The 21,299-nt window shown below is 44.4% G+C and overlaps 1 protein-coding gene across 6 annotated transcripts in view; it reads left to right on the top strand.

Moving 5' to 3' along the window:
* The window catches only part of SLC20A2 (solute carrier family 20 member 2), a 103,750-nt gene extending 84,208 nt beyond the window's left edge, over positions 1–19,542 (top strand). For all 6 annotated transcript variants that reach the window (XM_047717214.1, XM_047717210.1, XM_047717216.1 and 3 more), the window contains 3 exons: positions 7,943–8,128; positions 9,181–9,265; positions 18,045–19,542. In XM_047717214.1, coding sequence (XP_047573170.1) covers positions 7,943–8,128; positions 9,181–9,265; positions 18,045–18,209 — 436 coding nt within the window. In that variant the 3' untranslated portion in view covers positions 18,210–19,542. The remainder of the gene's footprint in view (positions 1–7,942; positions 8,129–9,180; positions 9,266–18,044) is intronic.
* The last annotated feature ends 1,757 nt before the right edge of the window (positions 19,543–21,299 follow it).

Here is a 21,299-nt window from a genome sequence, read left to right as displayed (position 1 = left end):
GTAACTTATTCTTAATCTGTCTCCAAACGGTCCTTTGAGGTCATAGTGGTTTCCTTCAAAGACGAAATCTGAAGCTCAGAAATACGACGTCTCTTGCCCAGGATCACACAGCTAATGAGAAGCAGACTCGACAGGCCGCTCTTTGTGACCCTCAGCCTCCGCTCTGCCTGCACGGCGTCCGGCGGGCTGAGGAGGGGAGGCCGGAGCTGCTGACGGCCCCTCAAAGGCCTGTGGGGGCTTCTGCACAGAGGAGCTCAGAGGCTGCCGCTCTCTCCTCACAACAGACTGAAAAATCAACAACTGCTCTTGGAGCCGTGAGAGAGAGGAGGACCGAGGGCAGACGGCTGGCCCCAAGACGAGTACGGGAGAGACAGACAAGCATGGGGCTCACGGGGGAGACACATGAGTGGAAAGTGTCGTGGGAACCAGTGCCGGGCCGGAGGGCCTGAATGGTAATGATGAATTCCTAGAGGCCTCGGTGGAGGCAAGTGTGGGAGGTAAAGACTCCAGGGAGAGCCCGTGGTAGGGCCCCCACCAGATTGTCCGTTTTGCCTCTAGGAGCTCTGCCAGCTTCTCACGGTGAAGATCAGAGGAAGCAGTCCCCTCCTGCTTCCATGGCGGGGGAGAGGCAAAGTAACCATACTTGACAGACCCAGACCGCTGTGTTCTTAGCAAGCTGCCCTCAGGGGAAACTAGTTAACCGGAGCCTAACCCGCTGAGGTACTATCACAGCCTAACCTGGAGGAAGAGAAACTAGCCCACGAGAACCATGAGACCGAGCAAGCATCAGAACCAGACGTGGCAAGGCATGTTAGAATGGTCGGGTTGGGAATTTAGAACAACTGTGATTAACATGCTAGGAGTTCTAATGGATAAGGTAAGCGTCGTGCAAGACAGATGGGCAATGGAAGCAGAGACAGTGGAGGCTCTAACAGAGAACCAGAAGGAAATACTGGAGAGGACCCATAAGTGAAGAAGGCTTTTGGTGGGCTTACTAGTTAGTGCACTGGACACGGCTGAGGAAAGAATCTCTGAGCTGGAGGCTATGTCAGCAGGAATCCCCCAAACTAAAGAGAACAAAGACCGAAAAACCAGAATAGAATGTCCAAGGAGTGTGGGACAGTTACAGAGGTGTTAACATATGCATAATAGGATTACCAGAAGGAGAAGACAGAGAGAAAGGGACAGATGAAATATTTGAAACAATAACATGGAGAATTTCCCTGAATCAATGGTAGACACCAACCCAGAGGTCCAGGAAGCTCAGAGAGTAGCAAGTAGAATAAATGCCCCCAAGAAACTATATCTAGGTATATCATTCTCAAACTGTAGAAAATTAAAGAAAAATTCCTGCAAGAAGTCAGAAGAGAAAAACAGAGGAACAAAAATAAGAATTAATCCATCTTCTCCTCAGAAAGCAATGCATTTGAGAGGGTAGTGAAATATATTTAAAGTGTTGAGGGGGAAAAAATCCACCAGCCTGGAATTATGTACCCTGGGAAATTATTCTTCAGAAGTAAAGAAGAAATAAAGACTTTCTCAGATGCACAAAAATCGAGGGAGTTGTTGCTAGAGAAATACCTTGCCTTGTAAGAAATGTTAAGAGAAATTCTTTAGGGGCGCCTGGGTGGCTCAGATGGTTGAGCGTCTGCCTTCAGCTCAGGTCATGATCCCAGGGTCCTGGGATCAAGCCCTGCGTCAGACTCTCTGGCAGGGGGCCTGCTTCTCCCTCTCCCTCTGCTGCTCCCCCTGCTTGTGCTCTCTCAATCTCTCTGTCAAATAGATAAATAAAATCTTTAAAAAAAAAAAAAAAAGAAAGAAACTCTTTAGAGAGAAGAAAAATAATATAGCTCAGAAACTCAGATCTACATAAAGAAAGGAAGAACATCAAACCTGGCGATTCACAGACCTGTACCCCTGGGGCTAATAATACATTATATGTTAATTAAAAAAATTTTTTTTAAATATAAAAAAAAAGAAAGGAAGAACATCATGTAAGGATTAAGTAAAGGTTAAAAAAGTTATTATTCTTATTCTTAAGTGATCTAAATGATAACAGTTTGTTCAAAATAATACTAACAGTGTATCAGTTATTCAGTTGTGTAGCTAGTATACATTGTATTATTATACTCTTTTTAATTTGTTGAGATATGTTTATATATTAAACTATATTTAGGTAACTGTAAATATGTACATATACAGTTACCTAAATATAGTTTAATATATAAACATATCTCAACAAATTGAAAAGAGTATAATAATACAATGTCTGCTGTCAGACCACAATTGAACTATATATATATATATACACACACACACATATATCCCCGTACATACATACACACAGCTATATATATGTGTATGTATGTATGTACATATATAATTGACCTTTGAACAACATGGGTTTGGACTGTGCATCTACTTACATGCAGGTCCTTTTCAATAACTACAGTACTATAAATACATTTCTCTTCTTTATGATTTTCTTAACATTTTCTTTTCTCTAGCTTACTTTATTGTAAAAATATAATATATAATACATATAATATGCAAAATATGTGTCAATAGGCTTCCAGTCAATAGCATTACTAGTAGTAAAGTTTTTGTGGAGTCAGAAATTATAGAGGCGCCTGGGTGGCTCAGTTGGTTAAGTGTCTGTCTTTGGCTCAGGTCATGGTCGAGCCCCACATGAGGCTCCCTGCTCAACAGGGAGCCTGCTTCTCCTCTCTTTCTGCTGCTCCCCCTGCTTGTGTTCTTTTGCTCTCTGTCAAATAAATAAAATCTTTAAAAAAGAGAGAGAAATTATACACAGAGTTTTTACTGTGTGGGGTTCAGCATCCCAATCCCCACAGTGTGGAAGTCAACTAAGTATGTATTTTATATATTTTATGTTTATATGTTTATATTTATATTATATATTTTATATGTGTATATATGTATATGTGTATTAATACATGTATGAATTATATACACGTATGTGTGTATATATGTATATAATACATATGTGCCTGTATTAAATGAAATGAATGACAGCAGTGATACAGGGGATGGGAGGGAAAAATGAGGATTTTTTTTTTTTTTAATTTTAAGGACCCATGCTATCTGTGAAATGGTATAGTCTTTTTTGAAAGCAGACATGGATTAGCTATATAAGTATGTATTGCAAAGTCTAGGGCAACCACTAAAAACAGTTTAAAAAAAGTATAAACAATATGCTAAGAGAAGAAAGAAAATTTTCATAATATAAAATGCTCAATTAAAAGGCAAAAAAAGTGGAAGACAAAAACAAGAAAGAACAAGGCCAACAAATAGGAAAGAGTAACAAATATGGTAGATCTTAATCCTCTTAAATCAGTAATAACTTTGAATGTCAGTGGTCTAAATGCACCTGTTAAATGACAAAGACTGCTGGACTGGATCAAAAACCAAATGTATGTTGCCATAAGAAATCCACTTTAAGTAGAAAGACACATTCAGGTTAAAAGGAGGAAAATAGACCATGCTAATACTAATCAAAGGAAAACAGGAGTTGCTATATTAATTTTAGAAAGAACAGACACAGATTCAGCAAGCAGATCAGTAAGGATATAGTTGAATCCCCTAAACCCATCAAATCTGCTGGATATAACTGACATCTGTGAACTAGTTCATCCAACGGTAGCAGAACTCACATCCTTTTCAAGCTCATATGGAACATTCAGTGAGTTATGCTGTATTTTGGACCATACCACACACCTAAACACATTTGAAAAAATAAAGCTAATATAGTGTCTGCTCTCAGAGCACAATGTAATTAAACTAGAAATCCACAACAGAAAGATAATTAGAAGATTCCAGAATACCAGGAGATTAAACAACACACTTCTTTTTTTTTTTAAGCTTTTATTTATTTATTCGACAGAGATCACGAGTAGGCAGAGAGGAAGGCAGAGAAAGAGAGAGAGAGAGAGGAGGAAGCAGGCTCCCTGCCGAGCAGAGAGCCCGATGTGGGGCTTGATCCCAGGACTCTGAGATCATGACCCGAGCTGAAGGCAGAGGCTTTAACCCACGAGCCAAGCAGGCACCCCTAAACAACACACTTCTAAATAACGCATGGATCAAAGGAGAAATTTTTAAGTATTTTAAACTAAATTAAAATGAAAACACATCAAAATTAGTGGGATGCAGCAAAATCTGCGCTAAGAAATTTATAGCACTGAATGTATATATTAGAAAAGAATAAATATATAAAATAGGTAATCTACATTTCCACCCAAGGAAACTAGAAAAAGAGGAGAAAATTAAATCCAAAGTAAGCAGAGGAAATAATAAGAATTAGAAAAGAATCAGTGAAAGTGAAATCAGGAAATCAAAAGAGAAAATCCGTGAAACCAAAGGCTAATTCTATGAATAAATTAATAAAGTTGATAAGCCTCTATCTAGGCTAACTAAGAAAAAGAGAGGATACAAATTACTAATATTGGAAATGAAAGAGTGGACTTCACTTTAGATCCTCTAGACATTAAAAAGACAATACTCTGAACCACTCTGCTCATAAATTTGATGACCTAGATGAAAAAGACTGAATTCCTTGAATGACACAATTTGCCAGAACTCATGAAAGAAGAAATAGACTATCTGAATTGGTCTGTATCTATTTAAGAAATCAAACCATAATTAATAACCTTTCAAAACAGAAAGCACCATGCCCAGATGGGTTCCTTGGTGAATTCTGCCAAACATTTAAGGAAGAGACTATGCCATTTCTCTAGTCTCCTTCAGAGGATAGAAGTAGAGCAAATACTTCTCAGCTTATTCTGTAAGGCCAGTATGACCTTATTACCAAAAACAGAGGAGGACATTGACATAAAAGAAAACTGCAGACCAGTATGTGTCACAAACATGGATATACAAATCCTCAACAAAGTACTAGCAAATTGAATCCAGCGATGTATAAAAAGAATTAAACACCATGACCAAAGGATGTTTATCCCAGGTATGCCAGTCTGGTTCAACATCCAAAAATCAGTTAATGTAATCTATCACACCCATAGGCTAAAAAAGGAAAAATCACATGATTGTATCCATAGTTGCAGAAAAATCTTAAACAAAATTCACCTCCTTTTCATGACAAAAACTTTCAGTAAACTAGGAATAAAGGGGAACTTCTTCAGTTCCTGAAACGAGTAAGCAGTTATAGCAGGGTTGCTGGATATGATATTAATATACAAGTCAGTTGCTTTCCTCCATACCAGTAATGAACCGGTGGCATTTGAAATTAAAAACAGAATATCGTTTACATAATGAAACAGTTATAAATCTAACAAAATGTGTACAAGATTGACCTGCAGAAAACTATAAAACTGATTAATAAAATCAAAGAATTAAATGGAGGGATTTTCCATGTTCAGGGATAGGAAGACTCAGTATTGTCAAGATGTCAGTTCTTCCCCCCCTTGATTTATAAATTCATTACAATCCCAGTCAAAATCCCAGCAGATTATTTTATGGATATCGACAAACAGATTGTAAAATTTGTCAGGAAATGCAAAAGACCCTGAGTAGTCAGCACTGTATTGAAGGAGTAGGACAAAACTGAAGGACTGACACTGCCCATCATCAAGACTTACTGTAATACAGCTACAGTAATCAAGATGGTGTGGTACTGGTGAAGGAATAGATAAGTCAGTGAACCAGAATGGAGCTCAGAAATAGACCCCCTTGGGGGCACCCAGGTGGCTCAGTCGATTTAAGTGTCTGCCTTGGGCTCAGGTCATAACCCCAGGGTCCTGGGATCAAGCCCTGCATCGGGCTCCCTGCTCAGCGGGGAGCCTGCTTCTCCCTCTGCCTCTGCCCCCCACTCATGGGTGAGCACGCTCCTTCTCTCTCTCAAATTAATAAACAAAATCTTTAAAGAAAAAAAAAGAAATAGTGCCCCATAAATACAATCAACTGATTTTTGACAGAGGAGCAAAGGAGATGCAGCAGAGTGGAGAGAGTCTTCTCAGCAAACAGTGCTGGAGCAGCTAGACGTCCATGCGCAAAAATGAATCTGGACGCAGACCTTACACCCTTCAGAAAAAGGAACTCAAAATGGATTGCAAACCTAAGTGTAAAGTGGGAAACTATTAAAACTCCCAGTAGGATGACACAGGACAAAACCTCGATGACGGTGGTTATGGAAATGACTCTTTAGGATACAACACCAATGGCACAGTCCATAAAGGAAATACTAGGTAAACTGGGCTTTATTAAAATTAGAAACTTTTGCATGGTGGAGGACAGTGTCGAGAAAATGAGTAGAGAAGCCAGAAACAGGGGCACCTGTGTGGCTCAGTTGGTTCTCTCTCTCCCTTCAGCTCAGGTCATGATCTCAGGGTCATGGGATTGAGCCCCATGTTGGGCTTCCTGCTCAGTGAGGGAGTCTCTTTCTCCCTCTGCCCCCGCTCCTCCCTACCCATCTGTTCTCTCTCTCTCAAATAAATAAAAAAAAATTTTTTTAAAGACAAATCTGCTAAAAGAGTAATATACAAAGAACTCTTAAAACTCAGCAATAAGAAAACAAATAATCCAATTTTAAAAAGGGGCCAAACACCTTACCAGACACTTCACCAAAGAATGGGGCGCCTGGGTGGCTAAGTGTCCTACTCTTGGTCTTAGTTCAGGTCTTGATCTCAGGGTCATGAGTTCAAGCCTTGCACTGGTCTCCACTCTGGGCATGGAGTCTCCTTTAAAAACTAAACAAAACCAAACCTGTGGCATCCCCCAAAACAGTCCACATGTGCCTGCCAAGGGTCTGAGTGACAGTAACGGTTGAGGGGAAAGGGGGTGAGGCCTGAGTCCTGCCTTCTGCTGGTGACGGAACGTTGGCATCCGTTTCCTCGTCAGTAAGATGGGAGCAACCATACCTAGCAGCAGGGTGGGTGTGAGAACTGAGGGTTAGAGACAGTGTTTGTGGTCTGTCGTGTGGGAGCTGATGTGGGTGCCCAAACTGGTAGTTCGTATTAGTAGCAAGGCTAGTAATGAAAATAGAAATAGAGAAAAAATAGAAGAGAAAAAAAGAACTGGGTTTTTGTGTCCACTTGTGATAATTCAGTACTTCTTTAAAAAATGAATAAGTCACACACCCATTGAGGGAGGGGCTCCTATTAAAAAAAAAAATCACAGTGACAAGTGTTGGCGAGAGTGTGGAGAAATGGGAGCTCTGGTGCGCTGTTGGTGGGCATGTGAACGGGTGCAGCTGCTGTGGAAAACGGTCCGGAGGTTCCTCAAAGTATGAAAAATAGCACCACCGTGTGATCCAGCAGTCCTCTTCCTTCTGAGTTTGTGCCCGGAAGAGCTGCACGCAGGGTCCCGCGGGGACATCTGTACACCCGTGTTCACCACAGCGTGTTTCGCCGCAGCCAGGAGGTGGCAGCGATAGGTGAATGGATGAAGGTGTGGGCTGTCTTCGGGGAGCAGGGGGTACAGCCTGGAAGAGGGAGGAAATTCCGACCCGTGCTCCCACGTGGATGAACCCTGAGGACGAGACGCAGAGCGAAATAAGCCCGTCACACGAAGACAAATACTGAGTCATTCTCCTTCTGTGAAGTGCCTAGAGTAGTCCAATCTGTGGAAACAGACAGTAGGGTGATGGTGAGCCGCGCCCAGTGGAGGGGGGTGGGATGGGGCCAAGGGACTTACTGTACCGTGGGTGTAAAGTTTCAGATTTGCAAGGTGAGAGAGTCCTAGAGCTCTGGTTCACAACTGAGTGAGCTGCTGAACACGACAGAGCCATACGCTTAGACATGGTGAAAGTAGTAAAGTTGATGGCGTTTTCACCACAATAAAACAAATGAGTCATTTCGATTGTGTGGGCGATGCACAAATACAGGCCGGTGGGCTTTCCTCAAGCCCGGGATGCACGGGACCGTGGGTGCATGCAGACCACGTCTGTGTCACTGTCTCTTTTTCCCCTTCCCAGTAACGCCATCGGTCCCCTGGTAGCCTTGTGGCTGATTTACGAGCAAGGTGCAGTCCTACAAGAAGCAGCGACCCCCGTCTGGCTGCTGTTTTATGGAGGAATTGGAATCTGTACCGGCCTCTGGGTCTGGGGGAGAAGAGTGATCCAGACCATGGGGAAGGACCTCACTCCCATCACACCATCGAGGTAGGCCAAAGCGCCAGCCCAAGGGGCAGGGCTGTCCTCCCGGGCCTGCCGCAGAACCAGCTTGCAGTGTCTGAAGTCCTCCCCCGCTGCTCCTCTGCCCCCAAGCCCTCTGCACAGCCTCGGGGGCCGCTGGGGCCCACTGGGCTCAACGCCCATCGTTGCTGTCCCTCGTGCGGCACTTGGCCCATCTGCAGTGGCTTCGAGTGAGGGAGAGAAGGTGAGAGGCTGGGAGTGTAAGGGGAAGAGAAGCTGAACCAGAGCAGGAGGGAAGAGGAAAAGAAACCTGGGTCCAGGCCCCCTGGTGGTCTTACCCTTGGGGAGGCCCAGAGGGAAGCGGGGCCCAGGGTCTGCATTTCCCCAAATTTCTCCGCCACACCAGCCTCCCCTGCTGGATGGAAGCAGCTCTCCCCTGGCACCCTCGGAGGTTAGCTTGCGCGTGCTTCCTGCAGCCGGGCAGGGGGAGCCGTGACCCTCCATTTGCCTTTGGGTGGTCCTTCTGCTGTGTGTGTTTTCCACGTGTGTTCCGGGTTAAGGACAAACTGACAGGAGAACTTGGAGAACACAACTGGACGTGGAACCACCTATTATAAAAAGTCTTCCTCCACCCCCCACCCTTGAAACTCACTGTAATGATTCTTTTATAAAAGATTGATTTGAAGAAAAACAAGCAGTCGGAGGAAAAAATTCACTTTTTTGCAAGAAGTACATTTTAAAAATGGGAGTACTTTTTTTTTCTCTGCCACTTTAGAAATGACTAATTTAGCATTTTTTACACAGCAGGAATTTCTGACCCAGTTACGACAGTGTGTGCTTTTTGAAAACATATCGGAAAAAGAAGGCTATTTAGGGCTGTCAACAGTATCACACACAGTCTTAGTGTGAATTGTTGTCATTATGCAGCAGTTTCTTTTCTGTTAATGTCATCTGCCCGGTCAGCAGCCCAACAATCGACCCAAAGAATGTTCCGGTGAGACTCTGGCACCCCTGGGGTGTCCGTGAGGCTGATACAAAGAGCGCCTGTGATATGTCTCTTGTGCCCTCCCCCCCTGCAGCGGCTTTACCATCGAGCTGGCCTCCGCGTTCACCGTGGTGATCGCCTCCAACGTCGGGCTTCCGGTCAGCACCACGCACTGCAAGGTGGGTCCCTCCCTCCATCAGGCTGCCGGGGCCCTTCCCTGGTCACCAAGCGAATGGGAGAAAAGCTGGCAGCTCTTGGCGTGTGCTTGTTTTTGAAGACAGTCATCTTGAGGTTTGCGGGGTCTGCTAAAGGTGTTGTTGGACGCGGGCCTTGGCTTATCCCACGCTGTCCCTCTCGACCCTCCGGGCGCGGCAGGGTGATGCCTTCTGTCGCACACACTTGGCTTTCTCAGCGTGTGCATGGCAAGAGCTCTCCCTCTTTCTATTTGTGCTTCACACTTCCGTTTGTCCTGTTTCTCCCTCGTTTTTTTCCACAGTGGGTTTTGCATTGATGTCATGTGTACGCTAACCATATTCATAGGCTCCCACGGGGGCATGGCACCCACTTCCAGCCAGCGCAGGGGACTGGGTGTTGACAGTGGACGTAGACATTGAGACATCATGTCAATGGAAGTGTAAGACTCGATTGTTTCAGTGCTTTTTCCTTTTATGACTGTCAAAGTGCCTCAGCTGCCAAGGAGGGTAATGCTGAATTTCATCACTGTCCAGTGCTCTAGAATTCAGGACTATGCAGGAGGGACTTGCTTACAAAGGGGGAGTGTTAGAGCTGCAAGGACCCTAAAAGGTCGAGGAAGAGGAAACGGTCTCCTTGAGTTTCCTGGAGTCATCGGAGGTCCCCCGGGGAGGAGGCAGGACTAGAACCCAGGTCTGCGCCGTATGTGGAGAGATGTTAAAGCGTACCCAGCGGGCCTCCTATACACAAAAATATTCACTGACTTCAACGAAGCAAAAGACACTTCCATATTTTTCCTACGTTCATTTGTTCATGTCATTCAAGAAGAACATTTGTACCCGCTCTGTGTGAGGCACCGTTCGTTGTGGGCAGCAGGGTACCACAGTGACCGAGACAGGGGCCGCCATCCACGTTCACACGCGGTTTAAAAACACCAACCGATGTGTCAATTATAGACAAATACCACTACATGTGAATGACTTTGCTTCAAATATTAAAATGTCAAGTGGCATTTATGGGAATATTTTAAGTGGGCCAGCTGACAAATCCGGAGCCTTCTGGCATGGAGAATCAGCCTTATGGGAAAGAGGCTTTTGTTTCCTTGTTTGTTTGTTTTCTCCCTTTTTTGCCACAGTATGTAGAAAACCCTCAGTTTCCACAAATTTTTATTATAAAAATCACCGCCACTTACTGAGTGCTTGGGGAACGCCAAGAGCTGTGTTCAGGGCTTCATACATGCTCAGTAAATACACCACTGAACCCCACAGCAACCCTATGAAATTGGTAGTTATTCCTGATTTAAAGATGAGAGAACTGAGGCCTCCAGAGTAAGGTCACTCGCCCAAGGTCATACATTGAGCAAGTGCCGACCTCATGCTCTGTGCCTCCTGCTCATCACAGCGATCCTGGTGATGTTCACCAACCACAACTAAGACGGGGCAGGGGCTCTCCGGGGCAGCATGTTAAGCGCCCTGTGAATGTGAGTCTATTTAATCCTCCCAGGCCCCTGTTGAGGTGAGTGCTAAGGGGACTTCAGCTTTAGCAATGAGGAAACTGAAGATAGAAGGGTTGAGCAACTCACCCACGCTCACTCTACCAGGGAGGGGCCCAGCTGAGGTCCCACAGCGGCAGGGCAGGCCCCATTCCCTCCCTCGCCCTGCCCTCCCTCGCCCTGCCCTGCGCACAGGCCAAGTACAAAGCAGGGAGGCAGGAACAGTGCGCTGTGCTCCGCCAGTCCATCACTGTTACTGTTCTGAGTCCAGTGATGGAAAAGTTAGGAAAGGAGCACAGGTTCATTGGAATATTTCAAATGACACAAAACTCTATGAACTGAAAAGTGATCCTCCTCCCCCTACTTCGCATCAGCTTCAGTTCACGGGTGTGTGGGAACAGAAAGGAAACGCCTCTTACTAAGTATATTTTCCTCCCAAGGAGATAAGCTTTGAACTTTTCTGCAGGCATGGAGAGTCTTTGGGGCTGCTTTTAAATAAATGTTACTGTCTTCTATTTTTTTTTTTTAAGATTTTATTTATTTATTTGACAGAGATCACAAGTAGGCAGAGAGGCAGGCAGAGAGAGAGAGGGGGAAGCAGACTCCCTGCTGAGCAGAGAGCCCGATATGGGGCTCGATCCCAGGACCCTGGGATCATGACCTGAGCCGAAGGCAGAGGACTAACCCTGCATGTAACCAGCCTAGTGAAGGCCGCCTCTTTCCCACCAGTTGAAAGATCTCTTGAAAAACCGAGTTTGGTCCTGGCTGTTACCTAACGCTCTCAGCAGTCTAACCTATACTGTATGAATGTATGAAGTGTTGTAACTGATGATACCTCTTTTGCCCATAACACTAAATTTTATAATACTATTTACAGAAAGAGATGAAAAGTATTAAGTGCCCATAAAAACCTACATTCATGGGACGCCTGGGTGGCTCAGTGGGTTAAGCCTCTGCCTTCAGCTCAGATCATGATCTCAGGGTCCTGGGATCGAGCCCCATATCAGGCTCTCTGCTCAGCAGGGAGCCTGCTCCCCGGCCCCCTGCCTGCCTCTCTACCTACTTGTGATCTCTCTCTCTCTGTGTCAAATAAAATCTTAAAAAAAAAAAAAAAAAACTACATTCATGTCATTTCCCCAATATTTATATTTCTACTATAATGAGGAGGTGCTCCTAAGGGATTTATATCCAATTTGTATAGGACCTTAATGGATAAATGTGTATGTCATCATTATTCTAAAATAGCCATACAAATCATGTGATAGGTTTTGCTTCCTTAGAGCTGATGATAAGTTGAGTTAGGATAGCTCGCTGGAGACTTAATAGAAGTCTCCTGAACACGAGACCACAATCGATGTCACCTATCAAATAGACAGGAGCCAGAACTCAACTTGGAATCTGGTCAGTCTGGCTAGTGTCACTATGGTGGACTGATGGACAAAGCCCAGAGCTAGTTGCTGCAGTAGCATAAGTCAGAGTCCTGGCTCTCCAGTCCTCACCATGGAGCGCAAAGCCTGGGTGGTGAGGCACTGGGAAGAGCTTGTGGCTGCCCCCCCCCCCGTGGAGCGCCAGCCCTCCCGCAGCGCCAGCTCTGTGCGCCCCAGCCCCCTGCGTAGCAGGTGCACACGGAAATAGGAGAGGTACAGCGTGGTGTTAGGAACAAGGCCCCGTGTGGGTGACACCATGATTCTGGAAACATTGAAAGGTTCTGACATCCACATAAAGTCATAACTGAACGCCATTGTGTTTTCAGGAATAATCACCCCACCTGTTTGATTTTTCCAGCTCTGCTTCCTGTCCGATCTGCTTGTTAGGCGTCTTGCTTAGAGCCACCTTCCACACAAGGGGGGCAAAGTTAGGAACTTGGCAGGAAAGGATGGAAACTGTTGCTGAAAATAAGCTTTTGAATGTATCTGGGTACATTTTATTCATTCATGCGTTTTTCTAAATGTACATAGCTAAGGGCATACTTTAAATTTTGTTGTACCCCATTTAAAACACTTATAAATCTCCATTAAGTGGTCCAGATGTTAGCTGAATATGTAATTTAGAAAAGGATAATTAGAAAAATCACATTGTCCTGAATAGTATACCATATTAGTGTAATCTATATTTCAGAAGGCATAAGTAAGACAAGTTTTGTTTTCTATAAATCTTACAGTGTTATACATTTTTATATTTTACATCCAAGTTCAGTTCATTAAACATTTTCCTGGGACACTACTTCTGGTTAAAGTTCAAAGCCTTAATTAAAAAAAATAGAGAGGACTCTTGAAAATAAAATTATCCACAGATGTAGGTTTCAGGAACTTGAATTATTCCCCCTTCTGTGAGCCTTGGTCACTTTGGTGTCCAGCCATGGCTACAGCACACAGCAGCCACTCTTGAACACATCCCTGAGCTTTTTAACCATGATTCAGAGTGGTGTTATCCCCAAACATCTTAATTCCACGTGGGGGTGGTTTGGGATGACCAAAACCTGATTTAAAATGATATATGAATATTTGTATAAAACTTAAGGAGCTAATAAATGACATCAGTGATTTTAGAACATTTCAGCAGGATCAAATTGATTTTCCAGATTACTAGAAAACAGGCTCTGAACAGGGCAGGGTTTATCCACCTCCAGCACCTACACAGGGCTGGCGCCTCATAAGCGCTCAACAGATAGGTGTTGAGTGAATCCCAAGAAGGGTGTTCTGACACCTTCAAAGTAATGCAGTTTATCAATCCATTAAAAAACAACATATGATCATCTACTGACATATATGCCAAAAGACATTTGATAAAATTCTCTAAAACTGCTAGAATTCAGCAAAAATGACCAAGCGCACCATAAAAGTAAAGAACTCTACAGCTCGTCTGTCAGCAGTAGCCAGTACAAAAATGTAATAAAACAACAACACCTCCAGAATTGCAGCAAAAAGATATTTCAGAATAATCCTAATAAATGTGAGTGTTGTATATGAAAAAGGCACATAACTTCACACAGACATGAAAGCAGACTTGCAGATGAGACAGTGTTATTGGATGGGAAAACTAAATTTTGTAAAGATATGAGTTCCCTCCAGGGCGCCTGGCTGGCTCAGTGGGTGGAGCATGTGACTCTTGATCTCCAGGTCATGAGTTCAAGCCCCACCTTGGGTGGTGTAGAAATTACTTTTTAAAAAATCTTTTTAAAAAAGGTATTATGTTCCTCACAAATACAAACCCAACCAAATTTTTCTTCTAACTTTACAAAAGAAGACCAAAGTGAATTTGGTGGGTCAGGTTCGCAAGGATATAAAATAATCTAAAAAGAAAAGTAATGAGGAAGGACAGTCTTACGAGAGAGGGAGTTGAAAGTCTACGGAGGTGGGGCAGCAGTGTGGACGGGGACAGTTTCAGCTGGGGAAGATGACAAAGTTCTGAAGATGGATGGTGCTGATGCTTCCAAAACAATGTGACAGTACTTTATGCCACTCAATTGTACACTTAAAAATGGCTAAAATGATCAATGTTATGTTATAGGTATTTTACCACAACAATGAAAAAAATCTGCTGTTTCTATAAAAACAGTAGATAGGCCAAAGATAGAGCCTGCTATACAGGAACGATATAGTTTGGTGATGTTGGGTAAGAGAGGGTGGATCGCTGGCTGTCAGTCGAGAAAAACAAAATTAGACACACAGCTCTCAAAAAATTAATCTGATGGCCTAACAGCATTTTAAAAAATTTTTAAATTTAAAATAAAATAGGATCTTATTTTAGAAAATTTACAGTAAAATAGAACTAAATATTTATTAAATATTCAAGGACAAATCATAGGAGAAGAGTACAGCATATTTTATTGTATGCAATTAGAAACTTGAAACAAAGCAAAGCAGTGAATCGAGAAAAATCTTTGCATTAAAGAAGAGTTAAGGGGCGCCTGGGTGGCTCAGTGGGTTAAGCCTCTGCCTTCGGCTCAGTCATGATCTCAGGGTCCTGGGATCGAGCCCTACACTAGGCTCTCTGCTCAGCAGGGAGCCTGCTTCCCGCTCTCTCTCTCTGCCTACTTGTGATCTCTGTCAAATAAATAAATAAATCAGTAAAAAAAAAAAAAAAAAAGAGTTATTATCTTTCAATAAAGACCACACATAAATAAATAAGAGCGCACATTTAGATTCCAATTGGGCAGAATACATGGAGAGATAATTTTATATATAGTAAGGACTAGAAGGGGTACAATTGGATAAATTAATAAAAGTTTAGCCTTAGGAGTAAAGATATGCAAATTAAAGCAACAGTAGCACATATTTTTGTTGATTGCTTAGCAAAAAAGAACAACTTGCAGGATGATTACAGTGTACCCAAATTCACAGATTATGGATGACCTTGTACATTTACAACTGTTAATAAAACTATTTGGCAGTCTGTATGAAGACCCTGTTCTTCCTCCTTGCAGCATTCCATCTGATACATGGTAGGAAGTTGGTAAAATACCATTTTGCAACCATTGTTGGTAAATTACCATTTTGTAACCATTGCAGTGAAGACAGGATTGGGGAGTCTTTAGCAGCAGGGGAGAGGGAGGTTGATAAGGAGTAGGATATTTTAAAGTCTGAAAATGTTTTTTCATGGATTGTGGCAGAAGGTTAAGAACTGGTGAATTTGGGTAAAGGGTATGTGGAGTTCTTACAACTTTTCTCTAAGTTTCAAATTATTTCAAGATATTTTTTAAATACTCCCTTTAAATTGCTGAATCACTATTGTACATCTGAAATTAATATAACCCCTATGTTAACTATACTGGAATTAAAAACAAAACTAAATAAAAGCCTCCTTTAATAATCCATTTCAGGGAATATTATTTTTTTTAACCCAAATATAAGCTATATGAATGAATACACTAATCATGGAACTATTATTTTTTTAAGATTTTAATTTGTCAGAGTGAGCAAGCGTGTGCACGTGCATAAGCCGGGGGAGGGGCAGAGGAAGAAGCAGGGAGCCTGGTGCAGGACTCAATCCCAGGACCCTGGGAGCGTGACCTCAGCCAAAGGCAGACATTTAACTGACTGAGCCACCCAGGCGCCCTGGAACTATTTCTAATAGGGAAAAATTGGAAACAAACTGGAAGTGGTTAAATTAAGGTGCATCCATCTAAAGGGTGTGCCATCTCTTATGTTAATCATAAAGCCTATGAGCACTATGGGGAGATGCCTATAATAGAATGTTAATTTTTTTTAATATTTTTATTTATTTATTTGACTTTATTTATCTCTGACAGACAGAGATCACAAGTAGGCAGAGAGGCAGGCAGAGAGAGAAGGAGAGGAAGCAGGCTCCTTGCTGAGCAGAGAGCCCGATGCGGGGCTCGATCCCAGGATCCTGGGATCATGACCTGAGCCGAAGGCAGAGGCTTTAACCCACTGAGCCACCCAGGTGCCCCTAGAATGTTAATTTTTTTAAACAAAGGAAATAATGTGCCCTATTATTTACAAATAAAAGTATATTGATAAAAACAAGAAAGGAATATATAAATAGGACAGTAGTGGAGGTCTGGGAAATTGCCCATCCCTCCTAGTACATAAACTTGCTATAGTAATATTCTAACCTCATGCTTTAAAAAAAAAAAAAATGTATTTGAGAGAGAGAGCACAAGTGGAGGGAGTGTGGAGGGGAGGGGCAAAGGGAGAGGGAAAAGCAGACTCCCCACTGAGCAGGGAGTCTGAAGCGGGACTCAATCCCAGGACCCTGGGATCATGACCTGAGCTGAAGGCAGACACTTAACCGACTAAGCTACCCAGGCTCCCCTACCTTTATGCTTTTTCAAAAAAGTTTTCTAAGAAAGGAAGAGGATGTGATAAAATGAAAACTTGAGCATGTCCTCCCTAAGGGAATCCAGAACAACCAAAAGGGCACTAAAGAGGACACGCTCCGGAGAGACAGTGCGTAACAGGAGTTAGAGTTTGTGGACTTGACCGTGTGTGAGGACCATCAGAAACTAGCTGACCCTTACACAGTAGAAAAATCTTGATTGTCATGTTTTAGGAACTTCTAGACAGCATTCTCAAGTTCATACAGGGTACTGGTTACAGCCAAAGATTTTAAGTACAATAATCACTTTGAAAGCTCCTCGTACATGTTAGTTGCTGTCCCGAAGATGTTGGTTGATCACGGCTTGGGTTGACAGAATATCAGACTAACTGCCTTCCAGTATACCGCTGGTTTTGATGTTCCAGGTTGTGTCCATAAACAGTCTGATGTGTTGGATTTTATTTTTCCTGTGGTTAGACCTGGTTGCTGTTTGAACAGCATTGGCCCCTGACGACTCTGGAGTATTTGAGGGTCAGTGGAAACAAAGCCTATTTTATGGAAAAATCCAGCTCACAAATGGGCATTCTGTCCAACTCCACGCCCCACCAGAGTGAGTGAGGCATGAGATATTATGGGAATTGTACTTTTTCATTTTTAGGATACTTAAAGTTGAGTCTTTTTTCCTTTTTAAACTTTCAACAAACCATAAAGATGAACGGTGAGTGTTTCGAAAAAGCTTGGAATCCGTATTAATGTGATTTCCCAATATCTGTACCTGTCGTTTTGTGAGGCACGAGTGACAGCCCCGATCCAGTAATGTGTTTGTTCCGCTTTGTCTTACTTTATTTTACTTTGCCGTTTGCATGTTTACTTCCCTTCACACTAGTGAGGGTACAAAGATGGCCAGGCAGCTTGAGATAGAGGAGAAAACCAGTTTAAAATCAAGAGGCCTGAGTTCTGTCCTCGGGCTGTGGCAGTTCTCCCGGGCCCCAGAGCCCCTCGGGATCTGTTTTAGCCTCTGTAAAATGAACCATGCGGATTGGACATTCTCAGAGGTCTTCTCCAGCTCCGACACTCCCGATGCTGCTTTTGCGAGGGAGAGGGTACGTTGTCGCCGTCGCACGGCCCAATCAAAGCAGGGTAGTGTGCTGTGGTCCACCGTAGCCCGCCTGCGGAATATTGAAGTGAAGTTAGTTTATAAGGTGCAGAGAGAAGGGGAGACACACACTTGTCTAACGTTCCACTCAGATGGAACAGATTATAGGCGAAGTGTGTCAGAACTGTGTGCAGAGTAGAATCACCCGAAAGTAATTATACCTAAGATCGTAATTATTTTAAAAGCTTTGAACAAATCAAGAGGCAAGAATTGGTAGTTTTATACTGAAGTTTACTTCTGAGATTAGCTGCTTTCCATGGCTTGACTGTAGAGTCTGTGCCTCACCCTTAAATTCGCGGGCCTCCGTTTTCACCTTTGAATGTCTGTGCTCCCACAGGTGGGCTCAGTGGTGGCCGTGGGCTGGATCCGCTCCCGGAAGGCCGTGGACTGGCGTCTCTTCCGGAATATCTTTGTGGCCTGGTTTGTGACTGTGCCCGTGGCTGGCTTGTTCAGCGCTGCTATCATGGCCCTCCTCATGTACGGGATCCTCCCCTACGTGTGATTTGTGTCTTCTTCCACGCTGCGCACAAGGGGTGGTCTAGGGTGGGCACGTGGGGGTGGCACGTGGCATGCGTCCTGCCCGTGCGCGGGCTGCCCACCCCCGCCCCCAGCTTCTCCGCGTCCCTTTCCTAGGGTTCCAAACCACACTGTTCACCTACACTGTAGAGTCCCCCTCCAGAGCTAACTTAACTACTGTACAGAGTTACGTGCATTAAACTGGTATCGTGGTGACACGACGTGGTGCGGTTACTTCCCTGTCTGCTGCATAGTGTGTACGTAGACTAGACAGCATTATCTCCGACATACTCAAAATGGGAGTGGAGCTGTATTGCCTAGGACCCAGTATTCAACAAATCCTTGTACATCGTGATTTCAGTGGCAAATTTCAAGAACCTTTTCAAAGGAAAGTGTAGATTGGAAAGGGGTGTTTCCCCCGTTGAACAGACTGTAAGACAAGTGCGAGTCGGGATGGCTGGTGCACATTTGGGCAGGTGTACGTCCACGGGTGTGCTCTTGATACTGGGGTGGGGGTTCACGAGGGCTCTCACTGAGGAATCTGTTCATATACTGTGTATTGATTCTGTAATATATCGTAATCGCTTCTGTAAATACTTCAAACTGTAATTTTGTAATGGTGTGCTTCCCTATACCTTTTTGATCAGAGAATTTTGGAAAGTACCAAAGAAGCAAGGGAATAGTTTGCCAGTATTCTATTTTCATATTGCCTGTCTCCCCTTCTCATTAATCCTACCGTTAGCCTGTGCTGGAGGGAGGCCGCCGGGCCCTGGCCTGCCCCTCACAGCGCAGATGCTGAAGCACCAGCCCTCCCCTCCCCCACCCCCGCCCCCCTACCCCCCCACTGCCACCACATGCCAGACACTGGTGAACCCCGCAGTGGCCCTTCGTCGTCGTCCGTGTAGAGAGTGTATGTACGTAAGGATGCGTGTTCCAGCACCACATATCAAGTCCAGTTTAAATTTTCACCCCTCTTCTCCCCTCGCAGCCTGAAGAACAGAATTCTTGTCTCAAACACTAAAGCGAATGATACAACATTCTAGCAATTCAGGAGCAGGGAGAGTTGAAATATTAGACGATACACTGGATTTGAGGATTTCCTTGAGGCCTTTACTAAGCTGAACATCTTGATGCTCTACTGTAGTCCCGTTGGATTCTTTTTTTGGTAGCGGGAGGGAGGAAGTGTGACTAATGTTAGAGCCTGAAACTATGGAAATGCTGCTAAAATTTTTATATTGACAAACGTTTTCTTGGTACTTCATTGTGATTTTTCATTAATCAACCACATTAAATTTATAATAAAAAAATGCCCCTCAAAAGTTTGCCTCTGAAGTCTTTTTCTAAGTATCTCTAGGTTTTTCAGTTTCCATAAAAATAAGAATTACATAATGTGTTTACTTCTCTTTTTCAAATAACTTTCTTATTTCACTACTATTATGTTTGCACACTAATACACATGAGCAGGAGAGGAAAGCAGTGAGGGACACAGCCAGCGCCGCTGCAGTCCCCTCCTGTTAGCACACACGCACACATGTTGGCTCTTCAGCAGAAACCTGACAAGAGGGTGTGTCCCGGGATGGAATTTTTGTGAAAAAATGTATCACACTTCGGTGCTCGGCCTCTCCCAGTTGACTCTGAACTTAGCCTCTTGGGGGGGACAGTGGGGAGGCAGTCAGTTCACGAGTTCAGGGCTAAGGGCCTAGCAGAAAAATGCACTTCATCTTTCTTCTTGGCTCAAGCAGCTACCCTCCTCCCCCCAACCCACACACCCTCTTGGAGCTTCGGAAGCCAGAGCTCCTCCAGCCTCCCCAGCAGGGCTCACAAGCCCCATTTCCTTCTGGAGCCAGAAAGGTGACAGGGATGAGGGACACTGACCAGGTGTGAAAAGTTCTTCATCTCCACAAGGAAATGTGCTTTCTCTGTTTTTTTTTTAAGATTTTTATTTATTTATTTAACAGATCACAAGTAGGCAGAGAGGCAGGCAGAGAGAGAGGGGGAAGCAGGCTCCCCGCTGAGCAGAGAGCCTGATTCGGGGCTTGATCCCAGGACCCTGAGACCATTACCTGAGTCGAAGGCAGAGGCTTAATCCACTGAGCCACCCAGGGGCCCACTTTCTCTGATTTTTAAAGTGACATTCGAGGCCTTTCATTTCCCCACTTCTGATAAAACCATAGATTCAAGAAAACGTTCGATTTCCTCCTAAGTTTATAAGAACAATAACAGCAAGACAGTGTCAGCTCGCCGGCGGCGTCCTGAGAGAAGGGCCGCAGGAGCAGAAGCCCGGGAACCCAGGTGGGACACAGAGCCTCGGAATGACTAAGCACGAAGCGGGTCTGGAGCACCCCTCCCTGGCCTGTCAACCTGACAGAGCGGTTGTCACCCCCGTCCCCCGTCCCTTCCCCACGAGGGCCAGGGGGCGGGCGAGCTCTGGCAGAGGATGGGTCATCTAGGAGGGGCGAGCGGACGCTGGGAAGGGGCACCCCTGCCCTGGCCGCTGGAAAGTGTCTCATCTGAGTCTCTCATCAGCAGCCTCTTCCTGTGAAAATGCACACACTCCTTGGACCAGGGGAACTCCGAGGACCCCCACATCCTCGCTGGGATCTGGTCACCACCAGGTCACCGTCTGCAGAAGAGAGCTGCATGGGGCCGCGGAGCACTGTGGAGACCCTGCCTCCCCCGTGGCCGGGCTCCTCTCAAGGGGTAGAATCTGCAGGGAGGACAGGTGACAGCTTCCAAAGGAGCTTGAGCTCCCCAGTCATTGCTCTTTTACTTTATTTTCTGCTTTTCTGAGAGGACTGAGCTTTTGAGCAAATATGTAAACACACTTATTCATTTTTAACAAGACAATTTTTAAAATTAAGTCCTCTTGGCTCCTCGGAATAAGCTGCGGAATTAAAAACAAAACAAAAGAAACCCAACCTTTCCATCATTCAGAGAATGTGGCCTGTCAAGTTCTAGGGTGTCGGGGAGTTCATGCGGTTACACAGTGAGGCAGGAAGAGGGCTCTGGAAGGTCCTGCAGTTGTGTTCCATGGAGCCCTTGGGTGGGGGAGACCGTGTTCACGCTGCGCCTTCAA

This window comes from Lutra lutra, chromosome 2, assembly GCF_902655055.1.
Source record: "Lutra lutra chromosome 2, mLutLut1.2, whole genome shotgun sequence".
NCBI classification, from domain to species: Eukaryota; Metazoa; Chordata; class Mammalia; order Carnivora; family Mustelidae; genus Lutra; species Lutra lutra.
This window is presented reverse-complemented; position numbering and strand designations above follow the sequence as displayed.